Source organism: Amphiprion ocellaris, chromosome 23 (genome assembly GCF_022539595.1).
Source record: "Amphiprion ocellaris isolate individual 3 ecotype Okinawa chromosome 23, ASM2253959v1, whole genome shotgun sequence".
NCBI classification, from domain to species: Eukaryota; Metazoa; Chordata; class Actinopteri; family Pomacentridae; genus Amphiprion; species Amphiprion ocellaris.
The window spans coordinates 13,333,281-13,346,700 of record NC_072788.1 but is presented as its reverse complement, the minus strand read 5'-3'; the positions used below and the strand labels follow the sequence as shown (position 1 = coordinate 13,346,700).

General features: G+C 39.2%; 3 protein-coding genes across 3 annotated transcripts; 2 read left to right on the top strand and 1 right to left on the bottom strand.

Annotated features, from left to right (window-relative positions):
* Positions 1-828: 828 nt before the first annotated feature.
* On the bottom strand, positions 829-2,619 carry LOC111571739 (complement C1q-like protein 2). Its single transcript, XM_023275039.3, has 3 exons — positions 2,176-2,619; positions 1,658-1,783; positions 829-1,385 (listed from the first exon to the last, which is right to left on the bottom strand). The coding sequence occupies exons 1-3, from the start codon at positions 2,570-2,572 to the stop codon at positions 1,102-1,104; spliced, it is 807 nt and encodes a 268-aa protein (XP_023130807.2). The 5' UTR covers positions 2,573-2,619; the 3' UTR covers positions 829-1,101.
* A 122-nt stretch (positions 2,620-2,741) lies between these two features.
* Positions 2,742-10,807, top strand: si:ch211-63p21.8 (kelch-like protein 33). The gene is made up of 4 exons (XM_023275037.3): positions 2,742-5,413; positions 5,498-6,446; positions 6,534-6,704; positions 7,571-10,807. Exons 1-4 carry the CDS (start codon positions 4,582-4,584, stop codon positions 8,088-8,090), a joined length of 2,472 nt encoding a protein of 823 aa, XP_023130805.2. The 5' UTR covers positions 2,742-4,581; the 3' UTR covers positions 8,091-10,807.
* A 126-nt stretch (positions 10,808-10,933) lies between these two features.
* LOC111571740 (complement C1q-like protein 4) lies at positions 10,934-12,975 on the top strand. Its single transcript, XM_023275040.3, has 4 exons — positions 10,934-11,296; positions 11,393-11,458; positions 11,722-11,853; positions 12,526-12,975. The coding sequence occupies exons 1-4, from the start codon at positions 11,038-11,040 to the stop codon at positions 12,804-12,806; spliced, it is 738 nt and encodes a 245-aa protein (XP_023130808.2). The 5' UTR covers positions 10,934-11,037; the 3' UTR covers positions 12,807-12,975.
* The last annotated feature ends 445 nt before the right edge of the window (positions 12,976-13,420 follow it).

Sequence of the window (13,420 nt, the reverse complement as noted above, 5' to 3'; positions counted from 1 at the left end):
CTAAAGCCACTGCATTTCTGACGTTAAAGAAATAGAAAGGAGTTTTTGTGTGTGTGTATATGCAAAAAACACTGGATCAGCAGGAGGAGCGGCATGTTTTTGTAACGGTGTTCCTCTAAAAAGTCATTCAGGGAACCTTTTCCCACCACTTAAATAGATGCATGACTGCAAGCTGAATATACTGATTTGAATACACTACCAGTCAAAAGTCTGGACACACCTTCTGATTCAATGGTTTTTATTTATTTGTATTATTTCCTACATTGTGGATTAATATTGAAGATTAACATTTTTTTGTTTACAACATAATTCCATATGTATTCTTTAATAGTTTTGATGTGTTCAGTATTAATCTACAATGGAGGAAATAATTAAAATAAAACCATTGAATGAGAAGGTGTGTCCAGACTTTCGACTTTTAGTGTCTATTATTAAAGTTGCAAACACATTAATTGAATGGCTTGGGTTGACATAATAATGTTGATACCTTTGGCAGTGAAATATTGTGTGTAATTTAAACTCAAATTTCTGGCTTCTAAATTCATGTTGAGATAACGTAGTGAAACTGGCTTGATAACTTCTTTTTTTATCACCTTGAATGCCATCGTAACATGCTTGGACAATGTCAGACAGTTGGACTAGTGGGAAAAAATACATTTGATTGTGGAGGAACAGCTGGTTCTCCAAACTTGTTTGTTGATTGAACATAATTTCATCAGAAGTTCTCCTAACTCAAAAAGACTGATGCAAACTGTTGTGTTTTCTTTGTTTGTTTTGCCCCAACATTGTTCTTTAGGGTGTAGAATAAAAACATTACTCAAGTTAGTGTCATATTATGAACTCAGTTGATACACTTTTATTAGGGAGGATACACTTTTGTTATCATTGCAAATGAAATGAGCATTGAAAAAGACAAGTTGTAGTTGTAGTTTTGTGCCACATTATCAGGACTTTGCTAGAAAAAATCTTAATCTAATAAATGCAGAGTAAGCACTTGTGTGTAGTAAATAGCAGAAAATATAAAGACATCAAATGCTATGCCACGTTTTTGACAACTATTAAAAGCCTGATCTGTTGGAAATCACAACCTTTCTATAGGATTCACATTGAGTAAAGCAAAAATCCACTGAATGTAGAGTACCTATTTACATTATCACTGACTACCCTGTCTGCCCAAAGACGGACATTGACATGGTCTCCAGCTTGTAACAGCAAAATAGCGTTGTTAGATCCAGAGGATGGGTTAGATCGACTAAAACCATACCACGACGTCATCTTGTTTCCATTGTGATACAGACTGCCACCACAAGTTTGTTGCGATTGTGCCCAGCAGAAGAAAGTGAAGGTAAAATAATAGACCCCTCTCACTGGTGCTGTAAAAAAACCTGCACAGAAGAACAACAATGAGATGCCAGTCAAATTTCATGATCATACATTAAAAAGAGTATAAAAATATTGTAAGAGTGAAAAAGAGTGGCACACAAAAACCCTTTTAACCCTTTGATGCGCAGCATGGGTCAAAAGTGACCCACATCCGATGGAAAATGGGTATCTCCTGACTGACACGGCACATCAAAGGGTTAATAGGCAACAGTTATGTCTGGTATATCTAACCTTAAGAGATTTTATAGAAACAAAGATAACGCTGAATACTGACCAGTTGCTGGGCTGTAATGTCCCCCAATGTTGGACATTACGCGATTGTACACTAGAGAGTGAAGAAAATTTGCGGGACCAATGTTGCCATCTGGTAGTGCAGCAGAAAATGCAACCTGATAAAGTCCTGCATGATATCAACACAGACATATGAGCTCAGTTCCTTCATTTACAAATTCCAATCTTCAAATATAACCATTTGAGATGTATTATCATAATTCCAACATATAGGGTCTGAAAACATGTAGACAAACACAAGCTTTTTTAGTCTACATGCAATGCCTATAAAAAGTATTCCCTAGAACTAGAGTTCACCAGAAGACATGTAGAGGAGTGAAGCCAATTGGAAGAAGGTTCTTTGGACTGATTAGGCCAAAATTAACCATTTTGGCCACCAGATGACACATCATCACAAATACACCATCCCCACTGTGAAGCATGGTGGTGGCAGATAGCAGATAGTGGCAGTTCACAATAGTTGCATGACACACTATTTCTCCTTATAATATATTTGGTTACCTTCATACAATCTCTGTTCAGCCAGTGTGCTGTTGGGTTCCATCAGCTGATTCTTGCTCTCCTCCAGCTCTCTGATTGTTTCTTCCTGGGCTCCCACAGTAGCTTCTAGATCTTTCACAGTAGCTTCAAGGGGTCTCACAGTCTCTTCAAGGGCTCTCACAGTAGCTTCCAGGGCCTCCAGCTTCTGAACCATGGCCATGTTTGGTTCGCTAGTTGAGTCGGCTGTTGATTGGAAAGCGGCTGATGCTTCTGATCCTTGATCCATTGTCTTCTTGTCAGTCTCTTCCTTGATGTCTGCCAGATCTCCATGTGGGATCTCCATGATGTGGCCCTCACTTCCAGCCTGGCAGTGGGGCAGAACGGCAAGCAAACACACCAACACTGATAATCTCTCCATTGTTCAGCTTAGAAGGTATTTGGCAGGTCTCCTGTTTTGAAAATCTCTGCTGAACTGTCTATTTATATGAAAGTCTGGGTTAATTATTAGAAGCAGTGTAGACAACAAATCTGCTTCCAAATGTCATATAATTTCATGATCATCAGATAAACATGTCCTCATGACTTCCCAAGAAGTTGTTGTTTAGGACTTCTACAAATTAATCATCAGTCAAGGTCCATTGGTATTTTGAAGGAAAGATTGGGAGGGGTGTTAATAACCTAATATATTTAAAACTGTATTTAAAGTCTAGAGTTGGAGGTCATTTCATTAACCTTCTTGATGAACATTAAAGTACATTAATCATGCTCATAAAAGTTAGGTTTTGTTGAATGACACTGTAGGTGGACATGAAAAGAGAAAATCTGATCTTGCCACTGGCTTAGATTTTATTTGCCAATGGAATGGGATGAGTGATTACATGGAAGTTTTTGGGATGAAAAACCCATTTGAGTTCCGTTAAAAATGGGAGTCAAACAAATTTTACATTCACTCCAGAATGTAAACTTAGAAGCAAACTTAGAGCACTGATGTCATTGGATATATGATAGTTTCAATAGAAAAACTGCACCAGTTTAATGTGTATGACACAGCCTCATAGAAACAAACATTGTGGCCCTGAATGAACCTGTTTTCTGATTATTCACTGGGCCTGGACGTGCATTTTGAGTAAACTTTTAAGAGTTATGTCACCGTATGTGATATGTGGTTGATCAAAACAAATTATATGACATGAAAGGTTTAATTCTTAACAATATTTTGATACCAAACCGATCTTCTAGTTGTAATATCTTCTATATCAAGATAGTTTTTAAACTGTATTCATGTAGTTTATGGCTATGAAAAAGAAACAACATTGCTGCTCACGTTTATATGTCACGTTTTATGGAATCACTAACAGGAACTACAGCACAAATATTATTTCTAAGGAACATCTTAGCTTGTTTATCTCTGGCTCCTTGACAAATTTTTATGATTTGCTCTATAATGTTTAACCATCGGATCACTCATCAGTTTATGGATGTCTGTGTCACATTTTTACTTGCTGTGGCCTCATTTTTTCACTAGAGATTAAAGTCCTGCACCTCTATGGAAACAGCACAGTTGTGGCTAGAAGGAGAAAGAGCTCAGATGTTGTTTTTTTCAGTACAAATACAAAAGTTGACATTTGTGTCTTCCAGCAAATTGCTGACAGTTTGCTTCACTGTATACCAATTTTTGATGTATTTATTTTTTAATTAATCAGGTGTGTTTATTTTTCTCTCGATCTCTCTTTGTGTCCTCCTTGCTCTGTGGAAACATGGTTTGCATTTAATTGGAAAAGTCACCAAATTTTAGTCTTAGGAGTGTTGGTCACAGCTGAGTCCATTAGGGCTTTGAAGCACAGAGTATTTTACAGGATCTACCCCTTATGGTTTATTTTTGGCAAATTATTAAATGAGACATATAAAGTGCTTTTGATGAAGTGTAATGATTTTAAACTTCGACTATTGTAAAGTTAAAAATGCAATGATTTCTATGTTTTTTTTTCCAGTTTCAGGCTATGATAATGGGTGTAATTTTGTTTTTTCTTAAGGTACAGAGCTTTAATTGAAGGTCAAAGTTACATTGAGGGGAAATATTTTTGCCTTGGTCTTTATTAACCCTCCAGCAAAAATCTAAGTGAAACACTGACGTCCGTTCCTCCTTGACAAACAGTACAATGGATCACATGCCAAGATTCTCTTGAAACTGAATCTCTCTGACCCAGTAGCTATAAATAGCTGCATGTTTATGCAGCAAGCAAATTTGAGTCTAAGAGAGAGAGAGGGGATTTGCGGGTGGCAGAAAGGTTTGTGAAGGCAGACAAAGTAAACATAAGAAAGTAACAAATTCATCTTGACAAGAGATTTTGCAGCATGTTATCGGTAATTATAAATACCACAGAAAGACAACAGTAGGTAAAATGCAAAGAGAAAATAATCAGTGACATGGAGTTTACTCGCCGTTACCTGCCAATGGAGTGGGAAGAGCGATGGAGGAGAGAGAAGGAGAGGAGAAAAAGAGTGATTGAAGAAGGTGGAGAAGGGATAGAACAGGACAACCGTGAGCTGAGGAGGATCATGGCTTACAATGACTCCAGGATGGGCCTGACGAGTGGGAGGGAAAACAAAGAGGGGTCAGAGGTCAGGATGAGCGGTGCTAGTCAGGACAGAACTGGGGAGCACATGAGCGACGAGGCGTTTGGAGATGAAGGACATAACATCCACACGTGCTGCAGCAAATCCTATCCTAAAGAGGTGTTTGCAGCCCTGAAAGAATTCAGGGATTCGTCTCTTCTCACAGACCTCACTCTGACTCTTGAGAATGGGAACAGCTTCCATGTGCACTCCCTTATTCTGGCTGCGGTCAGCGGCTTCATTTTGGAGAGACTGAAGGAAAAAAGTGGAGAGCAAAATGCAGAACAATATGACAGTAATGAAGATGTAGGAGTCGACCGGTGGTCAGTACACTTGGGTACTAGGGTCGATCATGTTGGGCTTCGGGCAGTTGTGGAGTTTGCCTACACTGGCGTTGTACTGTCTTTAAACAAAGACATCATGGCTCAAATCAAGGCTGCAGCTCAAGTGTTGGTGGTTCCAAGACTGGTGGAGCTCTGCAGCAAGAAGGAAAGAACGAAAGAAGGTGATAGTGCCAAGAAGGAAGAGCGAACGATCTCTATTCCAGAACAGATGAAGATTACGCTACAGTCCATTGAGCAGCTGTGGGCAGACAGAGTCGGGTGTGACGTAACTTTGAATGTGGATGGCACTTTCTTTCATGGTTAGTATGATTGCAAATATTTAGTTTTCCTGATGAATGTTTAATAGTGGTCAAAGTTTTAACTCTTCTTCTGTCCATCTGAAGTTCACAGAGTTATCCTGGCAGCAAGCAGCGACTACTTCCGAGGCATGTTCACCTGTGGAATGAAGGAGTCTCGTCAGACCTGTGTTGAACTTCCCTTCTTGTTGGCTCCTGAGTTTGAGGCACTTCTTGGCTGCTCCTACAGTGGAATCGTTCGACTTGGTTGGGAGTCTGTTTTCGAGATCACCTGCACGGCCCTCCAGCTTCAGTTCCAGCCAGCTCTTTCGATTTGCCTCAACTTCATGCAACAGCAAATACAAGCGGACTCCTGCCTCGACGTGGCATCTTTTGCTGAAGCTTATGGAATGTCAGACCTCCTGGAAGAAGCCAATGACTTTGTACTGAGGAACTTCAGGGAAGTGTCAGCTACAGCAAAATTTCAGGATCTACCAGCAGAGAAGCTATTAGACTTCATTTGCTGTGATGGCCTGTATGTGCCCTCGGAGTTGGCTGTATTTCGAGCTGTGATCTCATGGATTGAGGCTGATCCTGAAGAGAGATTGCCCCAGGCTGGCCTGCTGATGACTGGAGTTCGGTTCCCCCTCATGACCTTTCGAGAGTTCAGGGAGGTCAGAGCCATTAACCTGCGCATGGAGTGTTTTGGAGACAAAGAGGTGGAACTCTATGGTTCAGCACTCAAGGAATTTGGCTTCAGCCTTCCAAAATCCCAGGATTACTGTCGGGTGAGGCGACCCAAAGATGTTGTGGTTCTTGTCGGGGGTGACCAGCTAAACCCAGATATGGGTCGCCGCATACCGAGCAGGGAACTGTGGTTTGCAAACTCCCTACGTAGTGGCACAGGGTTAGTGAAGGAGATCGAGTGGAGGAGATTGGGTGAGATCCCAGACAAGCCAAAGTTCAGGCATGGAGTTGCAGTAATGGAGGGGATGCTCTATGTAGTCGGGGGATGTTACTTTTATGCAAAGGATGACATGATGAAATCTGCCTACAGGTAAAGAAAGACAGTCTGTACAGAAATATTTCCTCTCTGTGCAGCTGTGGTCTCAGTTTTTGCTCACATCTTTGCTTTTGTTATTAGGTATGACCCCGTGAAGGACAGCTGGAAGAGGCTGGCTGACATGCACGAGTTGAGAAGTAACTTCTCAGTGGTGGTACTTGAGGAGCGCCTCTATGCCATTGGTGGAGATAAGGAGATCAACGCCAACATTGACAGTGTTGAGACGTACAACCCAGACACTGACTCCTGGAGGTAATATCACCTGAAGATGACCATCTGACGCAGTATTTATCTTTAAAAGCAGAAGTATCAGGGCATGCTGAGTCAAAAATTAAATATATCAAAGCTGCATTATGCTCTTTTGAAACAGGAGTCATACCTCTCAAATTGCCATATTTAAAAGACCCTCAGACATTTAAAAGAAAAGTGTACAATGTTTATAATTGAAGATAATATTGAACTAAATATCAAGAATGAAAGCTATGAGATTGTATATGTAGTATTCTGACCGTTCGTTAGTTAGATCATGTAATATGCTATACCAATGCTTGGACAGCAGATGTCAGCATTTGCTTGGAAACAGTTACTTCAAAGTGCTTCATTGCTTTGGAAAGCTTTGCCTCCCCCATTTCTGGGCAAAATAGAAGATAATAAGGGGTGAGGAAGTGGACAATGCAAAGCTTAATGTGTCCAAGCATAACACCTCTTTATCTGTGTTGGTATTAAAGTTCTTGGTTTTATTTGTTGATCTTTTCCTGCAACTTTATAGATAGCAACCCTTGTTCAGTCAGCTAGCATTTAGTTTCCAGACTGTTTTCAGGCATTATGTTCACATCCAATCAAGTGTGATCTTTTATTAGAAAATCTAGTGAATTTATGTTCTCTCCATGCTCCTCATCTAATGCAGTTCAGTTGTATTTTATTTGACACTATTTTCTGCATTCCGTATATCGTTTCCCAGTGATACCACCCCTGCAATTTAATCTCATGGATTAGTGGAGAAAGTCTGATAAATGTCAAAGCATTTGGTTTTCTGTCAGTTCTGTTGATACCCCCTGTACATGCACAGATACCCGACAGATTTTACTGTCTGATGCCTCTTGTTTCATTTTTCACAGCTTTGTCCAGCCCCTGGATCAGGCGCTGAGTGGCTATGCTGTCGCCGTCCTAAATGAAGGCATTTTCATCTCTGGTGGCTTCAACTGTAAGTATGTGTGTCTGGTTTCCATGTTCTTGTACCATCCAGAGAGAGGAACCACCTACCTGGCTGACATGACGAATGACCGGGCCCAGCATTGCATGGAAGCCCTGCAAGGCCATCTTTACGTCGCTGGTGGAGTGTGTAACCTGAGGAAGTTTTACACCGACCAACAAGCCTGCGAGGTGTATGATCCTGTGGCTGATGCTTGGACGGCTTTTGCATCACTGCCTGTGCCTCATGTTGGTGCAGCCTCAGTTGTCCTGGAGGAGAAGTTCTATGTACTGGGAGGATACTGCCAGGATGACTATAGTGAGTCTGGACTGGTCCATCGCTTTAATCCCAGCACTCAGCGATGGGAGAACATGGGCAAACTGTCAGGGGCTGTTACCGATATTCGGGCCTGTCTGCTCCGATTACCCCAGCACCTCAGACAGTAACCGATACACACTAATAGATTAAATCCACCGTAGCTGTTGGAATCAGAAGAGCTGAATATTGAAGTATGGCTAAGATATCAAAATAACTGTTTGAAATTCAGAAGCTTTAGAGTCAATTTTGACAGATTTCATGTGGATAGAAATCCACAGTAACATATTGTAGTACTTTTTGAATAAATACAGCACTATAGCACATAGAACTCAACCAATAGTCACTATAAAAGTTGAGAAATGTTTGAGCAGAAGTAGTACCTGGATTCCAGATCTGTTTGTTGGAGGTTTTTCTTGGATCGGTTGTAGACTCGAAAGTACAAAAACACTCCCAATACTTCTCTTTTTTCCACAAATCATTGCATTTATTATCACAGCATTGGCATGTTTTAGTTTAAAACTCTCAAGTGTTTTTGCATCAAGCCTTCAACAGGAAGGGAGAACAGATCTCATGCAGCCGATCTGTGGAACCAGGAAAACCAGGATCTTACATTTGGACAGTGTATTGTGGCATTAAAGTGGTGTAAGCCTATAAAATGTCCAGTCAGTTATCATTTTGCCACACAATATTTTTCTAAATTATAGTACAATCAGTACCAACAATGGCAATGTATTTCCAAGAATAGGCAAATAATTTTGTTCAGTTTCAATGAATATTGTGTGCAATCCCAAGCCAAGTGGATTCTGTTGGTGGAACACCCCTAACGAAAGGATAGTTGGCTCCATGAAGCCTGTTTGACCTCTGAAGAAGGCTTTTATAGGTTGCACATGACCATGCCATAATAATAAAAGTATTTTAACTGTGAGAAATAGACTGTCTTGAAGGTTTTTTTAATGACATTTTTATAAATCTTAAATACCCTACGTTATCGCTGGATGACACAAAATGAACGTTAATTAATATATAGAAACAGATAATTATTCAAAAACTGCTTCATGAGACTACTGCACAGTTTTAAAAATGAAAAAAAGAATACAGATACATTAGTAACATCAGTCGGTTTCAGTTTTTGTTGTTTTATTACAGACCCAAAATGATCATGTTGTACGTAAAATACTACAAAAAATGTTACAAAGAAAACATGTCAGTTAAATTTTGCTTTTTAATGGCTTTGATTATGTTTGAAAGTTTAGAATGTCATGATTGATTATATATTGTTGTTTTTGATGTCATCCCCATACAAGTCCCAAGACCATGAAAGATAATTGAAGGCTACACCATGTATGGTTCAACGTATGGTTAAATAGTTTGTCAGCACGTGCTTCCAAAAGAGAAAAAAAGCTGTTCACATGTTTAACCCCCAAAAATCTACATCATTGGGAAGATGAGGAATCCACTTTTTCCATTTTCCCACAGGATGATGCTGACAGAGTCTTTGACGTTTAGATTAAGAATCACTGAGCTAGTCGTTGTGTCGCTGAGATCAGGTCCTTTGATTTCCCAGGTACTCACTTGTAATGGCTGTTTTTCACCAAGATGGCTCCTGAAGTGTGGCCGTTGTAGCCAAAAGTCATGAAAGTAAAATATTAAACGTCTTTCACTGGAGCAACAACCAGGCCTGTAAAAGCAACAATGAAGAAATATTTTCCTCTATAATTCAAAAAACTATATACCCCTGTTCTCATGCCTATACAGGAAATAAGAAGCTACAGAAAGCAGCTGTTAAACTAAATTAATAAATTAGTAAAGACTGAAATTAGAGAGAAGAGGTAGTTTTGCAACAGCAAATGAAGTTTAAAGGAAAAATAATTGCCACCACATTAAATTTCTGATTAAAATGACTTGGTTAAATTTACAATGTTAATAGAAAATGTCCACATTGACATTATGTGTTCATTTACATTTCAATAAAGCCACAGTCTTTTCCTAACCTTAACCAAAGTGCTTTTGATGCCTTAAGTTTAAGGTATTGTTAACCCATCCACCATCCCAACCACCTCCTGCTGACTTAATGCAAGTTCATATACTTTTTATTGTTTTGACCATGCTTCACAATATGATGCTGCCACCACCATGCTTCATGCTATGGATGGTGTTGTTGTGACGCTGAACAGTGGCTGGTGTTTGCCAAACATAGTGTCTAGTCTGATGCTAGAAAAGCTCTATTTTGGCTTCCCCAGATGAAAGAACCTTCTTCCAGTTGACTTCAGAGTCTCCCATGTGTCTCCTGATGAACTCTAATTAAGATTTCTTATGAGCTTTTTTCAACAGTGACTTTCTCTTTGCCACTCTGCCATAAAGCTTTGGTGAAGAACCCAGAAAAAAAAAAAATATTATGTGGACAGTCTCTCAAAACTCAGCCAGTGAAGCTTGTAAGTGCTTCAGATGAGTCATAGGTGTCTTGGTTTCCGTCCTCCCAGTTGCAGTCCCCTACAAGGTAGATTTGTGTGCCATATGAAATCGCTCATTTTGCATTTTATATTTTTCCGTCATTAACATTGCTTGGTCGAAATCTCTTTCTTTATAACATTTGAGAGTCTCTTTTGTAAAGTCTTGTCAAAAAGCCTAATTAATTAATCATGATTTACTGTTGAAAAGACATAAAAATGGGTCAAACTTCCAAGGAGGGTGTATACTTTTTTGCAGGCACTGTAAATACAGAACATGTCTTCAGGGCACAGGTGCAATTGTTGCACACTGTGACAGTAGTAAGGCCCATACTTCAAAAAAGTCTCAATTTCAAGGACATTTCAAATATGTTGTTGCCATACAGCCCCTTGGAGGACATAGGACCCTATACATAGTCAACATACAGCAAAAAATGACTGTTTTACTGGCACACGTACGTAAAAATCCACCCAGCAGACCTGTTGAGGCATGACTAGAACCGGGCTTCCTGAGGGCTTGAGCACTGCTTGCTCACTGACATCCAAGGACTCTCCTCAGTAAAGAGGACAGGTCTATATTCCACTAAGGAAAATCCACCCAACAGATCACAAATTTGAAACTAAAGAAATGGAGTTCAGGGCTTTGCTTCTACTGACCCTGCTGGGATTCATGCTTGTAGAGCCAGGATTTGGACAGAGAGCTGACATGGACTTCAATGAGTGGATGACGGCTAATCAGGAGTTTATAAAGAATTTAGAGGTCAACCTGAAAAATGTAGAGCAATGCAAGACTGATGTTGAAGCTCTAGACGCCAGGCTCAATGCAACTGTGGACGAACTGGAGAGACAGAAAGCTGAAATGGACAAAATGAAGACAGAGAATGAAGGTACAAGATAATATCTGGATTTTTATGGTATATATTCCCACCCAAAATTTTGAGCAATTCATTTGTTTGTTGTTTTTTCTCTCAAAACTTGTGCAGACCTGAAAGCCAGGCTGAATGAGACAGAGAAAGAAATTGATGCACTGAAACAAAGTAGTGGTAAAGGTAAGGTGTTGGAGCTAAAAGAATTTAAGTTGAGTATGTGCATGCTGAAATAAATCTTAAAAAAGATCTCTCAAGTGGAAAAGATATGTAACCATTATTTTTCACATTAAAACTATACAGAACTATATATTCTCAATAGATACTGTCAGTGTTTTCATTTCTGAATTTATAGGCTTTTTTTAAAACAGCCATATGCACATCTCATTCTGTCATTGATTTACATCTTCCACATTAACATTTACATTTTATTCTTCTGTCCACAGCTGCTCCTCAGATTGCATTCTCAGCCTCTTTGGCAAACTCTGGTGAGATTTACAGCGGACCCTCCACAGACAAGACTCTGGTTTTCAAAAGGGTCTTCTCAAACATCGGCAATGGCTACAGTGCAAACTCAGGTACTGTACAGTTCAATACAATACAGCATGTTTCAATACCATGTGATTTATACTTTGGGAGTTTGTGCTTAGAATGCGCTTTTACATTTTTATGGCCATTTGTGTTTGTTTCTAAGAGTTTGTCACAGAAATCTAATACTGTCACTCAATGATTTCGAGGCAATTTTTTGTCTTTCTAAATACACTGGTGTCTACCTGAAAACACTAAATGTCCTGAGGCTGTAGAACTCAAGCCTCTGCTTCTGGTATTTCAAACAAGATCAAGCAACGTAGAAGAATTTACTGGCACTACGTGACTCAGATCACAATTGTTTTTCCAGTGCTGATTGTATTGCAAAGCAGGACTCACATTAATCAACATTTTTAAATTAACGATGGATCAACTGTGTCAGTATATTGTGAAATCTGTTATTCTTAGTGACAAAAACCTCCAATTTTTCAGTCTATTTTGGATCATTCTTTTGGCTTTCCATGTCCACAGCTCTGCTCTGCTGAAGCATTTTTAAAGCCAAACACAAAACATTGTTTCATTGAGTCAAATGCTTATGATGGAGTTTGAAATTTGAATTTACAATCAATAAAAGGACTAAAACAGAATAGAATATCCTTTATTCTATAGAATATATAGAGAATTAAAAGTAAAATCTCCTTCTTTACTTTATCTTGTTGCAGGCATCTTCACAGCACCAGTGAATGGTCTCTACTACTTCAGCTTCAGCACTTATGGCTACAATACGCACACAATGGGGGCAATGTTGATGAAGAATAGTGTCCGTCAAATTTCGACCTATGAGAGCCCCACGGCAGACGGCTCTGACAGCAGCAGTAACGCAGCTGTTCTGCAGCTGGCCGTCGGTGATAACGTGCACGTGGAACTGTGGGATGATGGCAGAGTGTACGATAACCTGAATGGCCACACGACCTTCAGTGGTTTTCTCCTCTTTCCTCTGTAGATGATCAGACACAATCTATTTACATTCTGCTTCTATCAATAGAAGAGATGCAACCATAGGGGCATGTGTTTTGCTTACAGCCTGATGCATGCTGATGTGAAAATCCAGCAAATACTCTCATCGTGATTCATGTTACCTTCACAATTACCTAAATAAAATGTCAGTCTTATGCATTGGCTTGTATTTAATCAGATAATACCTTGTTATATTTATAAATAAAATAGCTAAAATGTAAATAATCATCTGGCAAATTTGAGCAATATATAAATTGAAATTTTTATCCCATTTACTTGTAGTATCTTGCCTCAAAGTCCATTTTAAACCATTGATCCATGGTGTCTACAACAGTTGACAGCTGTGTATCTCACTCACAGTAACAGATATTGAAAAAAAAATCCAATTGGACATGTTTAATTTTGAGAAAGGCTAATCTCATAAGTTTGTTTTAAAATTCATGCATGAAAAGGATAAAAAAAAAAAGCACATCAGCGATAACAAAGAAAACTGATAAACAACCGAACACGTGTTTTCCTGTAAATTTTCAAGCAAATTTTAATAAAAATATAAACCTGTGATCATTCTTTAGAGTAATAAATGCAAAACAATAACTTTAA